This window comes from Eublepharis macularius, chromosome 15 (genome assembly GCF_028583425.1).
Source record: "Eublepharis macularius isolate TG4126 chromosome 15, MPM_Emac_v1.0, whole genome shotgun sequence".
Lineage (NCBI taxonomy): Eukaryota > Metazoa > Chordata > Lepidosauria > Squamata > Eublepharidae > Eublepharis > Eublepharis macularius.
The window spans coordinates 58,327,209-58,348,186 of record NC_072804.1 but is presented as its reverse complement, the minus strand read 5'-3'; the positions used below and the strand labels follow the sequence as shown (position 1 = coordinate 58,348,186).

General features: G+C 56.9%; 2 protein-coding genes across 3 annotated transcripts; one reads left to right on the top strand and one right to left on the bottom strand.

Moving 5' to 3' along the window:
- Nucleotides 1–1,343: 1,343 nt before the first annotated feature.
- AKT2 (AKT serine/threonine kinase 2) lies at nt 1,344–19,412 on the top strand. Of its 2 annotated transcripts, none has more exons than XM_054998772.1 (14): nt 1,344–1,439; nt 5,726–5,837; nt 9,950–10,078; nt 10,994–11,105; nt 11,345–11,501; nt 11,670–11,801; nt 12,303–12,368; nt 12,500–12,568; nt 12,838–12,960; nt 13,418–13,546; nt 13,945–14,159; nt 14,542–14,629; nt 14,759–14,861; nt 15,028–19,412. In XM_054998772.1, exons 2-14 carry the CDS (start codon nt 5,792–5,794, stop codon nt 15,105–15,107), a joined length of 1,449 nt encoding a protein of 482 aa, XP_054854747.1. In that variant the 5' UTR covers nt 1,344–1,439; nt 5,726–5,791; the 3' UTR covers nt 15,108–19,412. The 2 variants fall into 2 exon arrangements, with proteins under 2 accessions (XP_054854747.1, XP_054854748.1); XM_054998773.1 differs by lacking the exon at nt 1,344–1,439 and adding an exon at nt 2,217–2,437.
- LOC129343017 (collagen alpha-1(II) chain-like) lies at nt 1,607–4,659 on the bottom strand. Its single transcript, XM_054998974.1, has 2 exons — nt 4,626–4,659; nt 1,607–2,682 (listed from the first exon to the last, which is right to left on the bottom strand). Exons 1-2 carry the CDS (start codon nt 4,657–4,659, stop codon nt 1,607–1,609), a joined length of 1,110 nt encoding a protein of 369 aa, XP_054854949.1.
- Nucleotides 19,413–20,978: the final 1,566 nt, after the last annotated feature.

The following is a 20,978-nucleotide window of genomic DNA, read 5'->3' as shown; positions in this document are numbered from 1 at the left end:
GGAGAGGAGGAGGAGGTCCACGGGGGGGGGGGGGAAAGCTGAGGTATAAATGAAGTAAATAAAGTGGCAAATTCCCTTTAATATGCACTGCTGAGGTCTGAGAAGGCAGAGAGAGAAAGGGATCTTGTGGTTGTAGTGGGTAGCTCAATGAAAAAGTCAACTAACATTGGGGGGGGGGCAAAGCATGCTAAGGATTATGAAGAACTGAAAATAAAAGGCCACTATTGTAATACACCTGAATTGTGCTACGGGGTGGTTCTGGTCTCTGTATCTGAAAAGTTATTGGAGAGCATGAAAAAGTACAGAAGAGAGCAACCAAGATGAACACCTTTCCTATGAGGAAAGGCAGGAGAGCTTGGCACTTCTGAGTTTAGAAAAATGACAACTACCTGGAGACCGACACTCTACTCTGGACTCTGTCATTCTTGTTCCAGCACACTTTCTTCTCCCAGGGACCGTCATTCCTCTCTGCAGGCTGTCATTCCAGGCCCAGAGCTGCTTTATCCAAATCTACATCACTTATGGGACCCCCTTTCTCACCGGGACTCAAGGCAGATTACACCGAGTCAGTCAGTACAAGCCATAGGATGGGGCAGTCAGTAGCCAATGCAGTAAGATTTGTGAAGCAAAGCGCAAGTATTCCCATGACATGTTAGGCAATTAAATTACACTGAAACCTAGTTACAGCAACGCGGTATGAGCTGAACTGTGCAGTGTAGTCGGTCGCTCCTAACGCTTGACCCCAAGCGCCATTCTGAGCCGGATTTTACAATCCAACCCTGCTTCCTGTGCGAAAAACTCCAGCATCGTTCGGTTTTGCCTCCTTTGCGGAAGGCCGAGAGAGCGGCCGCCTCCCTGGCCCCAGCAGGCCGCCCGTTTCGCGAGGTGCGGCTCGGGAGCGAGCCCGCGGGGGCCGCTGCCGACAGGAGGCCCAGCTCCCGGCGGCGCGGCCCCGCGGCCTCAGCTGAGCCGGTAAGCGGTGGGGCGGGAGCCTCCGAGGGCGGCCCCGGGCCGAGCGCGGGGCGGCGGTCCAGCTGCGCCTGCGCACGAGGCGGCGGGCCGCGCGGGCACCGGCTCGCTTCCCTGTGTAGCCCCTCCCGCGGCCGGGCCCTGCGCTGCGCCCGCCCTGCGGAGCTCGGCCGAGGCCGCGAAAAGGCCGGTGCGGAAGGCTCCCTCGGCGGGGCCGGACGGCGCACGCGCGTTGGGCGGAGAGGCACTTCCGCGCAGGCGCGGCGCAGGCCTTCCGCCGGACCCCTTGGCGCCTGCGCAGGGGCCTCCCGCCTGCCCTCGGCGCACAAACAAGCCCCGCCCGTCGCCCTCCCGCCTCCCTTCCTGCATGCGTGGGCCCGGGGGTGGGGCTTCCGGGAGCCGTCGGTGGAGGAGCGGCGGCGGCGGCGGCGGCGGCCTTGAGGATGGCCCTGAGGTGACGCCGGCTGCAGGTGAGGCCTCCCGACACCGCACTCCCCCTCCCCCGCCGGAGGGAATGGGCTCGCCCGGCCGCCGCGCGCGGGGCATTGTGGGGCGCCATTGTGGCGGAGGCGGGAGGGGGAGTGGGCCGAACCATCGCGTCGCGGGGGGGGCGGGGCGCGCCAGACCCCGGCCCGGCCTACCTCGAGGGGCGCGCGTTTAGCCCTCTCTGCCTGCGCGACGGCCCCGCAAGGCTGCCGCGGGAGGGTGCCGCTGCTGGATGCCCGCCCGGCCGGGGGGCCGCGTGAGGAGGAGCCGCCGGGAGGCTCTGCGGGCTGCTGCGCTGGGCAGGGGCTGCGCTGCGCCCGCCTCGGGCCGGGGGAGGAGGCGGGGGCGCCGGCCGAGCGTTCCCGCGGAACTCGCCGCCACCGGGCATAGCGGCCCCGAGAGCAACGGGAAGCGCAGCGGAGGCCGGGGGCGCCCAGGCCAGGCCGGCGGGGCCTCTCCTGCTGCCGCCGCCCCCCCGGCCCGACTCGGCGGCGCTCTCCTGGCGGGACTTGGCCCCGGAGCCTCCTGCCTGCTTGGCCCCTCCGGAGGCCCGGCGGTCTGCTCCGCGCCAGGGCCGCGCCGGGCCGGGCCGGGCTGGGCTGTGAGGGGGGCCGTGCTCCTGGGCTCCTCCGCCCGCCCAGCCTCCCTCCCGCCCAGCGCTGGGCAGGAGGGAAGGCGCCGAGGGGCTCGGCCGCCGCAGCCCGAAGTGCAGGCGCTGTCCGCGGCGCCTGTTGGCCTGCAGCGTGCAGCAGGGGCTGCCGCCTGGTCCCCGCAGGCCCGTGGCCAGAAAGGGCCGGGCCAAATCCGAGTCCAGGTGGCCTGAGCCCCTTCCTCGGATTGGTCCCCGCTCTTCGTTCGCAGCACTTTCAGGGCTGGGGCAGGAACTCCGGGGCAAGTTCCGTTCGGGTTTCCCTTGGAACCTTGGCCTCCAGTCGCTGTTGGTCACGACCGCGAAAGACCGAGCGGCTCCCGGCCTGCCGAGGTGATGGCTGGCTCTTGGTTGGGATGAGCTATGAAGCCCTGAGGTGTAGCCGAGCCCTGCGCCTTCAGTGGCAGGCAGCCGCAGGCCCCAGCAAGGGCAGGCTTCGGGACTGCCCTCCTCAGGCAGGCAGGCTGGATCCTTCCCCTTTGCCTGAATTTCACTGACTTCAGCCCTTCTCTGGGCTTCCCTTCCCTCCCGCTGCCACAAGTCCCACCCCCTCCTTTCCTCTTTCACAGGGTCACATCCTGGAGTGTGTAAACAACCCTTGTGCGTGCAGTGTGTGAGTCAGCCCTGCATCACAAGCCACCCAGTCTCCTTCCCATCTGCTCCACCAGGCCACTGGGAGCAACGCGGCATTCTCTCCTGCCAGCAGCCAGGTGGTTTGGGGGTGACGGTGTACCACCAGGGGCCATGAGGGAGACTGTGGCCCTCCCTTCCCCAAGGAGTGCCCTGCGTGTGTTCATGCAGGTCCTCAGCAGCACTGGCATTTCTTCACACATTTTGCTTTCAAGTGCGAACAGAGCCTCTGGGACTCTGGAAAATTCAAACTCTGGAGACCCTTCAGAGGCGTATGTCCCTACTTTCATTGCACCTTGCTGTTCGCCCTCTGGGTTCTTATTTATTTATTGAATTTATAGCCCGCTCACCCCACAAGCAGTCTCAGAACGGGCAATATCAAGTAATAAAAGCCACATTAAAAACATAAAATTCAGCACAAGAAGGCAGCAGCTCTGCACAGCAACCCATATGCCAAACCCAGCCCAATACATGGGGTGAGAGATGGTATACACGTTAAGTGAGTCAGCAGACAACTGGAGGGAGGGGTTGTCTTTCAGACTCTTGCCCCCAGGTTTCCCTTGAGGGGAGGCCTGCCCGTGTCTTCGCTGCCTATAGATCCCTTGGGGGAAGGTCCCACCCTGACTCACTTCCGGCTGCATCTGGAGCCTCGGTTTGGGAGCACAGGTGTGTCCTGTTAAAGGGTCAGGGGGACCTGGAACGTCTCCTCCTGGGGAGTTAGAATTGGGCCAAGGTGTGTGCGTAGAAGGCTGCTCAGCATGTTCCCGTGACTCCTTACCCAGTGGAGAATGCTTGATGGCTGTGTGTTTGAGCATTGGCTCTTTATGTGAGCTGCAGCCTTTTAAAATGCTAGCTGTTCATATGCTAGCATTGCAACTTGTGGTAGTGGCTTATGTAGATCATTAAATTCCATACCGTGTTTATAAAAATCTCAAACCCGTTTTTCATTGTTCAGCCTGGCTGTTTTAATTTCTGTAGTGCTCTGTTGCCATGATCATCGCTTGACCCCTGCTCTCTCGATCCAGATGAGGTCTCCATATCTTATTGCCCCTCTTAAAGGACCTAAGTGCCTTGTTCCTTGGGCTCCGAAAGAGAGAGATGCAAAGTAAAGATGTGTAGGTTTAAGTGGTTCGGCTGCGAATCAGCACTCTGCTAGTTCGAATCCCACTACTGCCATGAGCTCAGTTGGTGGCCTTGGGTAAGCCACTCCTCTCAGCCCCGGCTGTATGGTGGGGATAATAATAACATTAACTTGTTCAGCACTCTGAGTGGGGCACTAATATGTCTAAAAGAGTGGTATATACGCACAGTTGTTGTTAAATGGGGGACCTCATACGGTCTTTCTACCTCCAAGAAGAGGGTTCCCTTTGTTCCCTTTGTATACTGAAAGGGTGCCGTGGCCCTTTCTGGGCAGGCCATAGGCCCTGCTCCTCCATCCCAGCTTTCCAGGCAGCAGCAGACCTCCAGCTGCCTCTGGGATAACTGGCCCATTGATGGGGGAGCCAGGAACCGGGGGGGGGGGGGTGCTGAAGTCTTTTTCCTTAGCCTTGCAGAACTTGGCCCTTCCCCCTAGTCCCTCTTGGCCTCCAGACAGAGGGGAAATGTTGCCAGGTTCAGGCTGTCTGCGGGTCTTTGGCACAGTTATGCAAATGCCCGGAAGTCCTTTTGCAACTCCGCTTGCCGGCCTCTGGTCGGTTGGCGCCTTTGTAGAAATGGGTGCTGTCGTCCTGTGTTTCGCAAGCCTGGGCCTGGCCAGGGGAAGCACAGTGGCCTTTCTCTTGTTAGCAGCAAGGAGAAAAGTACTTCTTTCAGGCCATAAGCTGTCTTGTTGCAAGAGGTTTTCTTTGACTGTTGATTTGGCTCTGCCTGCCTCTCAAGGCAGAAGTGGTACCTTCAAGCAGGAGGTACCTCCAGTCTTGGCGCATCCTCCGAATGCATGGCACGTTGTTCCCCCGTGTCTAAACTGGTTTGGGTCCCCATTGGGAAAAAAGTGAAGTGCAAATGAAGGAAAAGAAAAACAATTATCCCAGCTTGTGCAGAGTATCCAGATGGGAGTGGGGCTCTTCCACCAGCCTCCCTGGCCTGTTAGCTTTCTCTGGGCAGGGGATTTCTCCTATCAGCAGTGTTGAAGTGTGTGGTTGCCCTATCTCCATTCTGAAGTGGTGCTGAAGAGGCCTTGCTGTGAGATTCCTCTGAGTGTGAGCTTCGTGTCGAGTTGTGACACAGACTTGTGGTTTCCACTCGGGGGCTGCTGCAGCCCTCCCCCCCCCAGTTCTAGCTCACCTGCCTCTGAGGGTCAATTTGCCTGCAGGCTGTAGGGAGAATACCTGCCGACCCCAGCTTGCTGGCAGCCTCTTTGGGCCACTTTCTGACCCTAGTGGGATGGCGCTAATCCCATCAGGTGCCTGGAATTGATCTTTCATGAGAAGTTTGTTTTTGCTGCAAAGGGTGGATGTTTTCCTCCAGGCAGGCTCTTTGATCTGAGCATATGGAAGGCCTCTTTATCTCCCTGCGCTCCTTATCACAGCTGATAGCAGGGCAAGGCACAGGGGCAGATAAGGCCACAAGGGAATTGGAAAACAGAGGTGTAAAGGGGGGCACCTGTCCAGCCTGGAGGCCCAGAAATCTGGGCAAGCAGGATTTGCTGTGCTCTCAGTCTTGCGGTGGGTGTGGTCTCCCAAAATCCCCTCCAGGTGAAGCTAGCTGGTAGTTGCCTGGGGGGGGAGGGTGCTCTGGCCCAGGAGTTGACAGCTCTCTGCTCCAAAAGGCTGATTCTGGCTGCTGTGGAGAAGGCGGGGGGAGAGGGTACTGCCATCTGACGTTGCCTGGGTCCAGTCGCACTTTTTGGAGGAGTTGCGGTGGGACATAGACACTGGCTCAGGGAGTATACTTTGGCTTTTAACTGTCTGTGCGTCTTGGGGCGGGGGGCTGCCCCCAGCTGCTTGTGGCTCTGCAGCACAGACTCCAAACCGTTCCTCTTTTCTTCTGCAGATAACGAGTGCAGAGCCCTTTTGATAACCCTGCAATAGGGAAGTCACGTGACACCACCACGTCAACATGAATGAGGTGTCAGTCATCAAGGAGGGATGGCTGCACAAGAGAGGTAAGTGGTTGCCCCCCCCCCCCGGGGGGTTTTGCCTTCTTAGAGATGTGGGGGCCTGTAAGGTCTGGAAGCTAAGGGTAGGGCGGGTTGAAGCATCATAAACATCTTTGTGCTTCAACGTCTTTGTACCCAGCCTAGTGCTCCATCCCCAAACCTGAGGTTTCCACCCCCTTTTTGGCACCTGACAGTTGGCCAGATTGACTGCAAATGCCCTCCCTGCCTGAATACACAGAGAGAGATCTTCTTTGAGTTTGCCTTGCGATTCCTGCGAGGAGTGCTTAAAAACCCTTATTTCTGAGTATAAAGCAAGTCCTACGTAACTGGACTGAGGGTTGATCACTTGGGTTTAGGCAGATATTTTTGCGATTGCACAGTTTCTGAAGGGAGGCTGCAAACAAAACAGAACCTCTTGTTTGGCATAGCTGTGGGGAACAGAAGCCGAGGAGAGCCCAACAAACTGGATGTGGGCAGGATTCTTGCGAGTCTGAGACTGACCACCTGCTGGAACCCTTGCCTGGTTTCTGAAGGGAGACGTGGCGGTCTGCAAAGAGTGCTGTCCCGGCTGCTGTGCCTTGGCTGCTATCACAGTCCCAGGGCAGAAGGGGAGCCCTGACTTTTTGGCCAGCCAGCATGTAGCTTCTCTGGCCAGAGAATCCACAAAACATGCCAAAGGTGTGGAGGCTGCTGGTTTGGAAGGCGAGGCCTGGAGAGGCGGCTTGGCTACTGCCTCCCCTGTGCTTGTGGTGCTCTGGGTTGCATCAGTGGGGGGGTGGGGGGCAGCACTTGTGTCTTTGGTGCAGGCTGCATAGATGCTTGGCCCCTTCCAACTGTGTTTCTCTGACTGCTGCAACAAGTGCGGGGAAATCCCCCAAAATCATCCAGAAAATTCACGGATGCCCTAAATACAGAGGGATCTGACTTAGTGTGTTTTGCGGGGGGTTTTTTTACTTAGGGTTGGTAAACAAGTTTTAAAAGAATTCCATGTCAATCCTATGTTCCAGAATAAAAAAAAAAAAACCTTGAGTTGAAAATACCTGAGGTGGGGGACAACTAATGTAGTTTAAGCATTATATATCCAAACAAATTCAAAAGCTGTATGTGGAAATTCCCTAGACTGGAATAATACAATGCTTGTAACAATTTTGAGACCCTTTGGCATGTGCTTCCCTCACATTTCAAGGCCCTGACACTGTGGAGACACTGAAAGAACAGTGCCTGGCACGCCGTGGATGTGGCCGCCCACTGATTGGTCTCAGTGGAATGTAACTCTTCCACGGAGGCACCTCCTCAGTTGTATTACTTGTTGGTTCGTATCAGATCCGGAGATCTGATGTGGAGACACAAGAGGAGATGGAAGAATTTTAATTTTGATTTGAGTGGTACTGCCAATTGGATGGATGAATAACCTGATTCTTTAAATTTGGATTATTACATATATATTCGTGAAACATATATGTACTCTTACAATTCCTAGGGATAATCACCTAAAAACATGTATTGTTGTTTATTTATAGTCAGCCTTTCTAACTGAGCTCCAAGGTGAATTACATAATCCTACAAGTGAATACAATATAATCAATAGCTGGGATGTTCACAGCAAAAATGCAACATGATCGACAGTTGGGACATTCAGATACAAATTAGGATATGGTAGCTGCAAATATGAAAATTAGCTTAAAGGTGAACACATAGATGAAGTTTTTCTGAATTAAAGCATAAAGCAACTCAAGGTTCTGAATTAAAGCATAATTCATTTAGCAACATCGAACTACCCAGTAGGAGCTTATCTATGTCACTTAATGGCCATACAGTCCCTGACCCTTATCAGAGTATCTCTGAGCTGTTTCTGGAAAGCTTACCAGATACCATATTGGCAATGGCATCCATGTATTGTTTGTAATTTTATGAAACGGAACCTTTGGAAGTTTTCTGTGGAAACGATAAAGTGCTTTTCAGGCAGTTCTCAGACCACCCCACCTCTCTGGCTGGGTTAATTCAGTGCAGAAAGGAGATGCCACTGGGGAAGTTCAAAGTGTGTTGTAGACAGGAACTGCTCCACGGCATGAATGATGGGCATCTTGACAGAGCCCTGCGCACGCGCACAGAGCACACTGCCTGCCTGATTGGCTGTGCTGTGCACCCACCCTGTGCCCTAGACTCAAGTTAATCATTAGCCACGGGTGGATATCGGGGTAGCTGCCCAAACCGGGGTGACCAGTGGCTCCACCTGAGCCCTGGCACAGACTCTGCAGTTCTGAAATGCCTCTTTGTCCCTTAGCTTGGTTCTCCTCTCCTCCCAGTCAGTCTCAACTGTCCTCTGAGCTGGCGCTTCCCCCTTAGCCTGGGGCTCCAACACATTCCTTCTGCAGACAAATATAGCTGGCAGCTGGTGGCTTCCAGGCCTGCCTGCGGGCTATTTTGGTGCTTGGAGCAGAGCACTGCTTCTGGGCATGCTGGCGGGCCCTCCCTGCTGTCCGTCTTGCCCTGAGAGCACTGGGCCTGAGCAGATACAGAATTTGGGCTGGGATCACACAGGCCTCAGCTTCTCCCTCCCCCCACAGCTTCTCTCCCCCCCCCCGGGTCAAAATTTCTGTGCATGAAAGAGTTCGCAGCTGATGTAAATAGAAAATGGATTTAATCACGAATGCTCTGGTTATGCACGTGCATTCTAGGATTGGTTCCAGGAGCATCTTAAAGACCCACCAGATTTCCAGGGTAGAAACTTTCGAGAGCTGCTAAGCAAGGTTTTTTGTGAGAGTTCATGGATTTCCACTCCAGGTGGCTGAATGTGGTGCATTCTGTGAAGACAGTTCCATGTGGTTAGTTATGTTGAACTCTACTAGAAGAGCAAAATTTAGGTCCAGTAGGACCTTAAAGACCCAACTAGATCTCGAAAGCTCAAACCCTGGAAATCTAGTGGGTCTTTAAGCTGCTCCTGGATCCAAGTCTTGCTCTTCTACTGCAGACCAACATGGCTCCCCACCTGAAACGATCTACAATGTATTCTACTGCACTTTGTGTAAACTTTAATGTAGTTTGTCAACAGGTTGTGTAATACACAGCTGTTTCCTTTGACAATCAATTAGAAGTAGTTGGAGGAAGGTAAATCAGTGATTCTTTAATTGCTAGAATGGACCAGTGATAATCTGCTCACTGAGCTGTTTGCCGACTTCTAAAGATTTCTGAAGTTTGTCACACTTGGCTTTAGTGAGTGTCAAGGCTCAGGACTGAAAATCTGAAGCGTCAGCTCAGTCTAAGACCAATCAGATGTTCAAATTATTTTCACTTGTGAAAGAGCATAGAGATTTCTTCATAGACAGCACATATCTATTACTATAAAAGATGCCATCTGCGTGAGAGATGAGGATTTTGATTAAGGAAATCTCATGAAGATAATTTAGGTGAGGAGGAGTGTTTTATTTGAGTGTGTCTTTTGAATGTCTAATGCATTTCAGAGTAGATTGAGTGTGATCTGATTTTAAATCAATCTTAGATTTAATTGAGAGATGTTAAGAGATTTGCTTCTTAATGCATGTGTTTGTTCCACAATTACAGTTTTATTTTAATGAGCGTTATATGTTAGTATCTTGCTTAATTAAAATAGAGTTTATTTTAATAAAGATTAAAACTCTAAAAGGAAGTCTCTGTGTGCCTTGATAGAAACAAGAACTAACCAATACGTTATACTAAGAGGCAGCTTCTCTGACAGAGAGAATTCTCCTTTTACGTCTCATTCGAAGCATCTGAGCTTACCAGAAGTTGAGAGATCTAAATCTCAAGAACTGGACAGTTTAAAGTTTTAATGAGGCACAGATATAACGTTCCGTTACACTGATAGCTTAGTCCGCAGTGCATGGCACAGTCTGGCCTGAATATTGCTGCCCCCCAGCCCCCTCCGTGCCAGCGCTTGCCACCTTGTCTCAGGGAGAAGGCATGAAATGCAGTGCAGGTTGGTGCCTGCTGGGGGCGGAGCAGCCAAGGAAAGGCATGGGGTGCCATGGCAGGGGCCAGTCTCCAAGCCAGCCTCGGGGGGAGCTTTTCCAGCTCTTCGCTTCCAGTCTCTCTGGCTTCCCTGAGTAACAGTTTGCCTGTCTCCTCCCTCTGCTTTCCAGGTGAATACATCAAAACTTGGCGACCAAGGTACTTCCTCCTGAAGAGTGACGGGTCTTTCATTGGGTACAAAGAGAAGCCTGAAATGTCAGAGCACAGTTTGCCCCCTCTGAACGACTTCTCTGTGGCAGGTGTGTTGTGCATACTAAACGGAAAATGCAGCTGTGGGCATGACGCCTGAGCCTGCGAAAGCGGGGAGGGCGGAATATAAATATAATAAATTAAATTAAGTTAAATGACGGCTCTTTCAGTGGCGTGGAAGGGGTGAGCAGCCAAGTGGTGCGTGGCCACGCGGCTGTGGCTGAGCAGGGGAGCCTCGGCTTGGCACGCAGAAGGGCCTGGCCCCAGTCCCCGGCAGCGTCTCCAGCTAAAAGGGCCAGGGAGGCCGTCAGTGGCGAGAGAGGCAGCTGCTTCAGACCCTGGGCGGCAGCTGCCAGTCGGAGGAGGCGAGGATGACCTTGGCAGACCAGCCAAGGGTCTGACTTGAGATGGGGCAGCGTCCTGTGTCCTGAGGGAGGTTGGGGGTGGGAGTGATTTCCACCGGGCTGCAGAGAGCTGGCACAGGCCCGGCACAGATTCTGGGCCCGCCTTCCATCATCCAGGTCCAAGCCACAGAGCCCATGGAAGCAAATCACACGGCCTGCCCGTCTCCGCAGACCCCAGCATGCACGCCCCCCTAGTCTGTTGCCCCTCAGCTTGGTGGTGGGTCAGAAGAGAAAAGGGTGGGAGGGCGAGAGTGTGCAGGGAGCTCTCCTGGCCCGGGGGAGTGGGCCTCCCAGGGAGGGGGCCTGGCTGTTGGCCCTCCTTTTCCCAAATCCCTTGTGCCAAAGGCGGAGGGTGGGGTGGGCTTTGACCAGCAGGACTCACTCTGGCCACTGTGTGGGACGGAGTGCTGTCCCTTCGGTCTGATCCAGCAAGGGGGGGGGGTGTTCCCAGCCTCCCCTCTGGATGGAGGTGCATTCAGGATCACAGGCTAGGTGAGGGACTGGTGGCTGGGATTGCCCCCCGCCCGGCCCAAACGCCCTCTCCTCTCCTCCGCCTCACAGAATGCCAGCTCATGAAAGCCGAGCGTCCCCGGCCCAACACCTTCATCATCCGCTGCTTGCAGTGGACAACCGTCATTGAGAGGACGTTCCACGTAGACTCCCCCGAGGAACGGTGAGCGGGACAAGCATGGGCTTGTGTGTGCCCGTGGCAAGAGCAGCCCCAGTTTTCGTGTGTGGGGTGGGGCAGGTGTGGCAACTCCTTCCACATCCTGCATTACTTCCTGGTGCCCAGAAACTGGGATAATTTGGTCTCTGCGGTGGTGGCTAGAGGCCAGTGAAGGGCCCGCAACACTGTCCACACCCACCTTTGCGTGGCCTCCTGGGACGGCAACTCCCTTGTGTTGTCCCTAGTGAGGAGTGGATCCGTGCCATTCAGATGGTTGCCAACAGTTTAAAGAACCAGGAGCCAGAAGAGGACCGAATGGACTTCCAGGGTGGCTCCCCCAGTGGCAGCATGGGGGCAGAGGAGATGGAGGTGGTGGCAGTGACCCAGGCCCGAGCCAAGGCGGTGAGAGGCCGGCAGGGGCAGGGGGGGGGGCTTCGTTCGGATTCCTTTCCTGCCGAGTTCCTTGCAAGTAGGAGATTTGCTTGTGAGACCCTTTGGATCTGGGTGAGAAAGGTGTGTGCCTGTGTGCTGGGAGGCGCCTGACTGCCGTTCTCTTGGCTTCCTTCCTAGACTATGAATGACTTTGACTACCTGAAGCTCCTGGGCAAGGGCACGTTTGGGAAGGTCATCTTGGTGCGTGAGAAGGCCACGGGGCGCTACTACGCCATGAAGATCCTGCGCAAAGAAGTCATCATCGCCAAGGTCTAGGGCGGGGGCAAGCATTGGCGTGGGGGGCGTGGGGAATGGCTGCATTGGAGGAACTGGGCTTAGCCTCAGCCAGCTGTCCAAATGACTGGCAGCACAGGTCTCTTCGGCAAGCTGCCAGGACTCTGCTGGGGTGAGGTGGGGGAGACTGGTTCCTTCTGCCTGCATGGCTCTGAATCCTGTTTGGCAGAGGCTGCCTGCATCCAGAGACTCCCAAGAACCCCCCTGCCTTCTTCAAGGGATGGTTCTGGCTGCTTGCGAGAGTATCTTCCAGGGAGCCAGCTGTGCTGCCCACAGGTGGAGAAGCGTGTGTTGCAAATGCTCTCCTGGAGGGCGTGTCGCTGTGGCCTCCTTGCAGGCAAGAGGCGGGGGTGGGGCGGGCTTGCTCAGAGGCTGGGGCTGAGATCCCAGCATGGGTGCAGTCTGCCTTTTGTGGCTCGTCAGGGGCTGCTTTTGTAGCCCAAGTGATGATAGATGGCGCGTCTCTTGCCTTCAAAGGACGAGGTGGCCCACACGGTCACTGAAAGCCGAGTCCTGCAGAACACGAGGCATCCTTTCCTCACGGTACGTGGATCCCAGGCCCGGAGGAGGGGGCCGCGATGGCAGAGTTTCCGTGGCCTCCCCCTGCTGTGGCTAGGAGGGGCTGCTGCCGCCATTTCCCTTTGGTGACTTGTTTTGATTCCTTCCCTTCCCAGGCCCTGAAATACGCATTCCAGACCAACGATCGCCTCTGCTTTGTCATGGAGTACGCCAACGGAGGAGAGGTCAGGATCCTGCCCGGGCAGGCAGTGTGTGTGGGAGAGCCCACGCAGGAGGGTCACGCTGCAGCCTGGATGGAAATCTTGCTGGCTGGCTCCTGCAGAGGGTGCCGCTCCTCTGCAGCTGGGACGGGGAAGCAGAACGTGCAGGAGGGAGAGGGCGGAAGGGGCCCCCTTCGCAAGCTTGATGCCCACGTGCACACGCCATGTTTGCTGGCAGCCTTTGCCCGTCTACCTGCTGCTCACGGGTGCCTCTGCTCTCTTCCTGCCTCCAGCTCTTCTTCCACCTTTCCAGAGAGCGGGTCTTCACTGAGGACCGAGCCCGTTTCTATGGGGCTGAAATTGTTTCTGCCTTGGAGTACCTCCACTCACGGGATGTTGTTTATCGAGACATCAAGGTAATGCTGGGCAGAGGCGCTTTGACAGGATGTCTGTGCGCTCTTTGTGTAAAGCACATTGAGGTCCCCGGAAAAGTTGCCATCGCTGCTCCCGTGTTTGCATGGGATGGCCCAGCCACACAACTGCCCAAACACACCATGTGTGTGGGGTGAGAGTGAGAGGGGGGTGTTTCTTGCTGGAGCAAGGTGCAGGCTCTTCCCTCTAAAGACGGGGGGGGGGGCTGTTTGTAGTGCCTCTGTCTCTGGAAAGCAGTACAAGTGTGGCTTGTGGTGCCCCCCCCTCAAGTTTTCCTCCTCACATCAGAGTTGCTGTTGTCTGGGCAGCTTGTCTTGGTGGTAGTTTAGCATGCAGTCCTACGATTAGCAAGAGTTATAAACTAAATGATCTGCGATTCTCTTCTTCTCCCATGTGCTTGGTGGCTGCTGAACACTTTGCGCCTTCCTTCGTTCCTTCTAGCTGGAGAATCTCATGCTGGATAAAGATGGACACGTCAAAATCACAGACTTTGGGTTATGCAAAGAGGGCATCACTGACGGGGCCACAATGAAAACCTTTTGTGGGACACCAGAGTACCTGGCCCCTGAGGTAGGGGAAAGGGGTAACCCCTGGTGGCGCCTGGCAGGAGTGGAGCCAGCAGAACAGAGGGCCCCGGCCCTACAACCGAGCTTCTGCCCTGAATGCAGGCGGCCCCCTCTTCAGGCTCTCTGCATTATGACTGCCTGGCAGTTGGGAAAACGCACCGCTCTCCTCTGTGTCTGCCAAGCATACCGGCTGCATGGCCATTTGGGTCTTCTGTGCTGAAGCTGTGGGTTTGAGAAGCTTCGGCCTTGGACGTGTCCGGGAGTGGGGATGGGCAAGGAGAGAGGAGGAGAAGTCACAACGGAAGTGCTTCAGTGCAGGACAGGGAGCCCCCTGAATCTTTCCGGCTGCTGCCCTCCACCCTGAAATGCCGAGCAGCCTGCTTCTACCTTGTCCTGCTGCAGGTGCTGGAAGACAATGATTACGGGCGGGCCGTGGACTGGTGGGGCTTGGGCGTGGTCATGTATGAAATGATGTGTGGGCGCCTCCCCTTCTACAACCAAGACCACGAGCGCCTATTTGAGCTCATCCTGATGGAGGAGATCCGCTTCCCGCGCACGCTCAGCCCTGAAGCAAAGGCCCTCCTAGCGGGACTGCTGAAGAAAGACCCCAAGCAGAGGTGAGGCTGGCCGTGCCGTGACCCAGGGGTGCCGGGGGGGAGTTTTTGATCCAGATGTGGGTTCATGAGCAGCGCTGGCCAAACAGGTGGATCCAGGAGATGATCAGAATTCTCTTGGGGTGAACCTTGCGGCCGTTGCCAAGTTTGCGTTGCGTGAGGGGGAGGGAGGTTGGGGGAGGTGCTCTGCGTGCCAAGGCCCGGCCGTCGTCCCTTTGGTCCTGGGGAAGGCAGTGGCAAGTTCTGCTGAGGCCCCCTCAGTGCTCTTTGCATTGCTGTGGTTTATGGCCAGTTCAGAAGAGAGGCTTCCTCGTGAGTCTCAGACCCCCCGTTTGCCCCTGAAGGCACCCAGAGGTGGCGGGAACCAATTCCTTTGCCTCTGCAGGCTTGGCGGCGGCCCCAACGATGCCAAGGAAGTGATGGAGCACAGATTCTTTGCAGCTGTCAACTGGCAAGATGTGGTTCAAAAGAAGGTAATGGACGAAGGCGTGGGAATGCCCGGGAAACCGCTGGCCTCCCACTGACCTTCAGGCCGGAGCGGGGAGCAGGGGGCTGTTCCCAAGTGGCCGAGTCCTGGAGCAAACGGGCCTCTTCCTTTACAGCTTATCCCGCCCTTCAAGCCCCAGGTGACCTCTGAAATTGACACTCGGTACTTCGATGATGAGTTCACTGCACAGTCGATCACCATCACCCCGCCTGACCGATGTGAGTAGAAGGCCTGGCTGCACCTGTAGTACGGTCAGCCTCCATTCCCTGGAGCTGGATTGGGAGTGGTGGTTGTCTTCCCTGGCCGGAGGGGAGAGGGGGAGGCATTTTTCTCACCTCCCAGACCTCGTATCCCCCGCCCCATTGGTTCCGCTTGTGCCCACAGATGACAGCCTGGACGCCCTGGATGCCGACCAGCGGACTCACTTCCCCCAGTTCTCCTACTCAGCAAGCATACGGGAGTAGGCCGGCAGCGGTCCCTCGGAGAGCCCCCTGAAGAACCAGCGGGGGGGGGGGGCGGCGGCGGCAGCGGAGAGAGCTCCTTCTGCTTGGGTCCCCTGCAGCTGGTTCTGCAGACCCCCCGTCCCCCCCCCCCAGCTCCTGGGGGACCAGACAGACTTTGCCAGCCCTGCCTGCCTTCCTGTAGCCCAGCGCGAGAGAGGCCGGCACGCATCCCGGGAGCAAGCGGAGGGAGGCTCGCCCTGCCCGGAGCCCTCCTGGCTCCATGCTCCAAAGGAGAACGTCTCGGGGCTGTTGCAGCAGCCTTGAAAGGATCTGCATTCTGTCTCAGGAGCTGCTGGCGGACAGTTCCTTGGAAACTCCTCTGGACAAGAAAGAGAAAGGGTTCACCCTGGAGCCTAGGGAGGGGTTTCTGGTGAGCATGCACGTGGACCGGAGGGATTCCTTGGGATCAACAGACTGACACACGGCATACAAAAAAGTCACACTTTGTCAAGGGGGCGGGGGGGGGGGGCCTTGTTGCCCCACACATTGCATGTTGAGTGTGGGGTGCCCTGCCACCTCCAGCCGGCAGGAGGTGCTAGAGCTAAAGCCAGCTTTGGGTTTTGCTGGGTTGCTTTCCCACTCAGGCTGGCCTTGGCCAACCGAGGGAGACCAGCTGGCCACCAGCGGAGCCGCCCCTCGTTGGTGATGGGCACGGAGAACCTGGGGCAAGTCTCCAGCTCCCCTCCCGCGGCACGCCAGCTTCTGGCTCCCCAGAGAGCTGTGCTGGGTGTCCGGCGTGTGCGTCTTGCTCCCCTTGCTGGTTGGGGGATCGCCTGAGCAAGCGTGGCTGCCTTCATCACTGCCTTAGCCCAAGGGCGATGCACGCCCATTACCAGTTCCACGGTTTGCGGGCCCTGCTCGCCAGGATTTTTTTTTTCAAAACTGGCGTCCTCCCCTCCCGACAGGTGCCTCAAAAGCAGCAGGGCGTTGCTGCCTGTGTGCCGTCGCCGCCTCCTGCAGCCTCAGGGTTCCTGGGGCGGGGGGGACGACTCTACATTGGATTGGATTGGTGTGCTGTGACTGCCGCTGGCAGGGATACATCTAGCAGGGTGCAGGGAAGCCCAAGGTTGTCGCCGCGCATCTGAAGGATGCTGGCCATGTTCCTCTCAGCACTCCTTCACCTGCGTCTGTTGAGAAACCATCTAGGGCCCCCCCCCCGCGCCCATATTAGCCGTGCAGTTTGCGTCCTGTGTAGCTGCTACCTCAAAGGGTCAAGAAACCGCCACAGTCCGCTCAGGCACAGCGTCTGCAGGGAGGCTTGGCCCTCCCTGCTGGCCAAGAACCCCGGCTTGCCTTTCCCCACTGGGGGGCTGTTTCTCTCAGGGCCAGCTGATGGGCTCCCTGATACTCTTTTCTGGAACCAAAAACCTGGCTGTGCTTTTCGCAGCTGGACTCTGTTCTGCCTCTTCCCAGGTCTCCATTCTGTTGCTGGCAGTGGATTTCTTCCCTGAGTAGAGTTGGCCTCTCTGGATTTTGAGAAGTGGGAGCTGGAAGAGGATGGAATCCACCACCCACCTACCCCGCCACCAGTTCCTTCTTCCTGTGCCGCAGCTGGCGCAGGCCAATTTCACCCCCAGCAGGACTTTCTGCATGCGCGCACACTTACCTAAACCCCTAGGCTGTCCCGTTCGTTCCTTTGGCTGGACCTGGGTAGGCCTTTGTTGAGAGAGGAGGGGGATTGCCCGTATGGGGCTGGATTGGGGCTTAGGCAGGCATCCTTACCAGGTGTATGGGGTGGGGGGTTTTGTGCAGTGCTTGGCCTTCTCTATACAGTGTAAGCTCAAAAGAGTGACCCTGCATGAGTATATATCTGAACATTTCAAAAATAGCATGTGAAACTTGAAAGGGCAGCAGCTAACTGTTGCCTGGCCAGTTCTGAGACCCACCCCCACCCTGCCCCCCATCCAGAAGTCCTCTTCTGGGGCTCCCTCATGCTCTGCCCCTACTTGTGTTTCCTGCAGTGTGTACAGCAGCCTGCCTCGAGGCACATTGCCTGGGAAGCGAGTCGCGGTGTGGCTGGAGGCAGGGCCCAGTCTGTCCCTCCTATCTTTGTTGCAGCCATGGGAGGCCTGCTTCACTGGTTCCTGGTGGCATTGGCCACATATGGAGCTGCCTGGCTCTTGCTGCTGGGAGGGCTGATGCTGTTTGTGGGCAGGCCGCCCCTTCTGAGGCAAGGGAGCACCCACGGCCGGTACATGGAATGGTGGTGGCCTTTCTTTTTCCCACCCATGCAGAGCATGGGATGGGCAACTCTGCAGGAGTGAGGGAAGGGGCCCACTCGCTTCCATGGTGACACACGTGAGGTTGGGCTACGACAAAGGCCCCCCCCCTTCCCAGGAGATGTGCTGTTTGTGGCGAATCTTTCCTGAAATGTGGGGGCGGGGCAGTTGAAAATGACATCATCCAGACATCATCCCTAGAGATAAAACAGTTCTCTTACTCTTCCATATAGGGATGAGTGCATTCTAAAATTGCCTATACAATTAGGAGTGGGGGTGATCGTATAGGTTCACTCCCCCATCCTGCTGTTTTTCTGGAAACGAAGCCGCTGACTCTAAAGGAAAGCGGGTGCTGAAATCCTCTGTGTCGTCAAAAGCTGTCTTGGCTGTTTGGTGTGTGCCCCATCTCTGAAAGTAGGAAAGGTTCTGGGGGGGGGGCTTTTGAGAGGGAGCTTCTGTGGGAGCACATGCCTGTCTTCTGAGGAAGGCAGAGGGGGTGGAGAGTCGTCGTTCCCCCCCCCCAGCTTTGTGGGGGGTGAAGCTGAGCTGGGCCCTCTTCTTCGGGGTGTTGCTCTTTGTCCTCCTTGTGGGGGAGGGTTGCTAAAGCAAAGGCCCACCAGGTGTCCAGTCCTGGAGATGGTTGCGGTTGAGCTGTCTGGCAGCTGGGTCCTATGTTTGCAGTCTTCCCGTTTCCCCTAGAGCAGGGCTGGGCATGTGCCTCCTCCTGGGAGCAGGGCTGCTGTTCCCTAGGGCAGAAGGAGGTGGTGTGTTACTGGGGAAGTCCCCCAACTTCTCTTTGGGGAGGGGGGTGTTCCCTTTTCTGGACAGGAAAGAGAGGTCATGCAAAAGGCCCTCGTGTTCTGTGCAAGAAGGCCTTTAACATCTGCCTGGGCGTCAGGAACAGCAGCTGCTCCCGTGTGTGCGTGCGTGTGTGTGTGTGTGTGTAGGCAGGGCTGCATTTCAGGAGGGGGGGGCAGCCCCTGCCACCTGCAGGCTCCTGCTGTTTTCTGAGCCCTGCCCCAGTCTCGAGTCTCCTCCCCTTCAGGGTTCGTTCAGCAGAGCCCAGTGATCCATCGCCTGTGGCCCTCACCCCACCCCCAGCGTTGGTCCCCTTGCTGGCTGGGTAGGCGGCTCGGGCTTGTTTATTTGGGCTGCTGAACGTTGCAAGCAAGGCGTCCTGGGAGCTGGTTCTCTGCCACGGCACGCTGCGGCTGCTGTGTGGGGGAGATGGAGTTAGGCCAGTCCCAGCCGTAGTATTTGACTTTGGCGGGGGGGGGGGGCAGGGTTGGGGACGTGTCAATCATCCAGTGGAGTTAGTGGAGGGACCCAGCAGCCCACAGCTGCTTCAGGCAAGGGTGAGTCAACCCTCCTTGTGTGGCGGCCTTTCCAAAGAGCTATGCCCACGGGTTGCCTTCAGTGCCGTTGGTTGGCTGTGCAGTCTGACCTGCAGAAGCTACGAAGGAAGAGGATGGCCGGCGTAACCCTGCCTGGGGTGGGGCCGCCCCCTTCTCTTCTCGTGCTGGGTGGGCTGTTTCCATGCCAGCTCCTCCGGCTCCCAAGTGCCCGCCTGCCCGCCACCGGTCAGCCTGGAGCCACCACGGCAGGTGCTCTTGCCGCTTCGATGCCTTGGCAGCAGGCTTTGCCTTTCAGGAAACCAATTTTGGGTTGCAACAGTGCTGCATAGGAACCCAGATGGCTTGTGTGTGGATTCAGGGGCAGCCTGGGTAGAATTTTTTTTTTACTCTCTGCATTGGGTTTTTTTAAAAAAATAAAAGTGTTTTCTGTTTCTGTAGTTGTGACAGTTGGCGTTTATTAACTTAATCCTGGCCTGTGTTCGCAGCCGTAGTATGAAACCCGCTGTGGTGCTGCAGGGAGTTTTCCAGCACGGGAAACCAACCTCTGCTCCCAGACTTCTCCCTGAGCTCCTAATTTCAGTTTGTAAAATAGGTTGGGGGGAAGGCGAGTCTCCTGAGGGGCTTCTGGGGGCCTTGGAGGGCCTCTTCCCGGGATCTGTACGGTACAAGCAATAAAACGTTCTTTATTTCTAGGTGGTGTGCTACTGTTCTTGCTACAAGCCTGCCCTTTCCTTTGCCACAGGCTGCGGGGGGGGGGGGGGGTGCAGCAGAGTTGGAGGTGAAGAGGGGGGGGTCTTCTGATAGGAAGCCCCAGTGCCTGCGGCTGCCAGGTCTCTTCTGTCTTTGTTACCTACCAAAAGCCCAGTTGTTCCAAAGCATCGCGTCTTGCAGGGGCTTGGCTGGCAGGGAAAGAGCTGCGAATGAGGTGAGCTTCACTCTCTCTCCCAGCTGCAGGGCCGTTTTCTCTCCCTACAAGAGTTTGTTTATTCCCCCTTCAGAAAAATGTGGCAGAGAGTAACAACAACACAAAAGCCACTGGTGAGTAAAAGCCAAATGGTAGTAAAGATGATCTGAAACGGTCAATGGCTGTGAAATGATGCCAGTTTGCTCGCCCTTTTGTATGGCCTGTGCGGCAGTGGGTGTTTCTGGCCCTCCAGCAGGAGCGCTCCACTCTGGAGCCCACAGAGCTGCTGACTGGTGTGCTGAGATTTCCCCCTGCTTCTGCACCTGCTCAAAGTCTGACCCCAGCAGCGTTCCACCCCCTCCCCGCCTAAGCCCTGACCACAAACGAATTTGCCAGCGTGAAGTCCCCACCCAAGGGCCAAATGCAGAGGGAGCGCCCAACCCTTGTTCCGTGGTGGGGTCAAGGAGAGGGGGTGCTGGTGTAATGGAACCTCCTTGAAGTTTTCTGTCCCCTTAGGTGTGCCTTGCTCTTTGCCCCCTTTTCAGCAAGAGAGAAGGTCTCCTGTTGATAAATAAAAATAAATGAGGTAAGAGCATCTACCTTGACCCGAACAGCTGCAGGCAAGCCTGCCCTGGTCATCTCCCAGAAGCCACGCAGGGCTGGCCTTGGATCGGGAGGAGGAAGGCCAGGGTCCCGCAAACAGGCAGGCATGGCAAATCAGAGGTGGGTTTCTTGCCTTGAAAACCACAGCAGGAGGCGCCAGGAATCGGCTGCGCCTTGATGGTCCTTCAGGCTTTACCGAATTGAGAGCACTGTTGCCCCCCCCCGCTCCGATCTGGCCTTGACAGCCACTGCTGGAACTTTTCCTTGCCTGCCCCCAACTGCAGAAGTGGTCCACTGAAAGCGGGGGGGGGGGTGCCACTCCATATTGCAAAGGCTTCCTTGTCCCTTGCAGGTTATTGTCTTTGGGTCACGGTTGTGCGGGGGGGGGGGCACGCCTGACTGGGCCCTGAGGCGCCCGTCGGGGCTCCCGCCCGCCGCCCGTCACATTTTGGGGGGGGGGATCGCTCCCGCGTCTTGGAGCTCTTCCCGTTTGCTTCGGGGGGGGGGGCTGCGGCGGCTTCCCCAAGGAAGGCCGAGTGATGCCGGCCCCAGGAGCTTCTGCTCCTCCCCGCGCGGAAGGCGACGAGAAGCGCCTCGCTGGCCCCAGGGAGTCCCCGGGAAGAGGCGGCCCGCCGCAGCGCTACCCCGAGCCAGAGGCGCCCTGTGGCCCCGCCCGCATCCCGGGGACGGCTCGGCCTGGCCACTCCCGCCGCCCAGCGCCTCATTAGGCCCCCCGGCCGCCTCGGCCTCG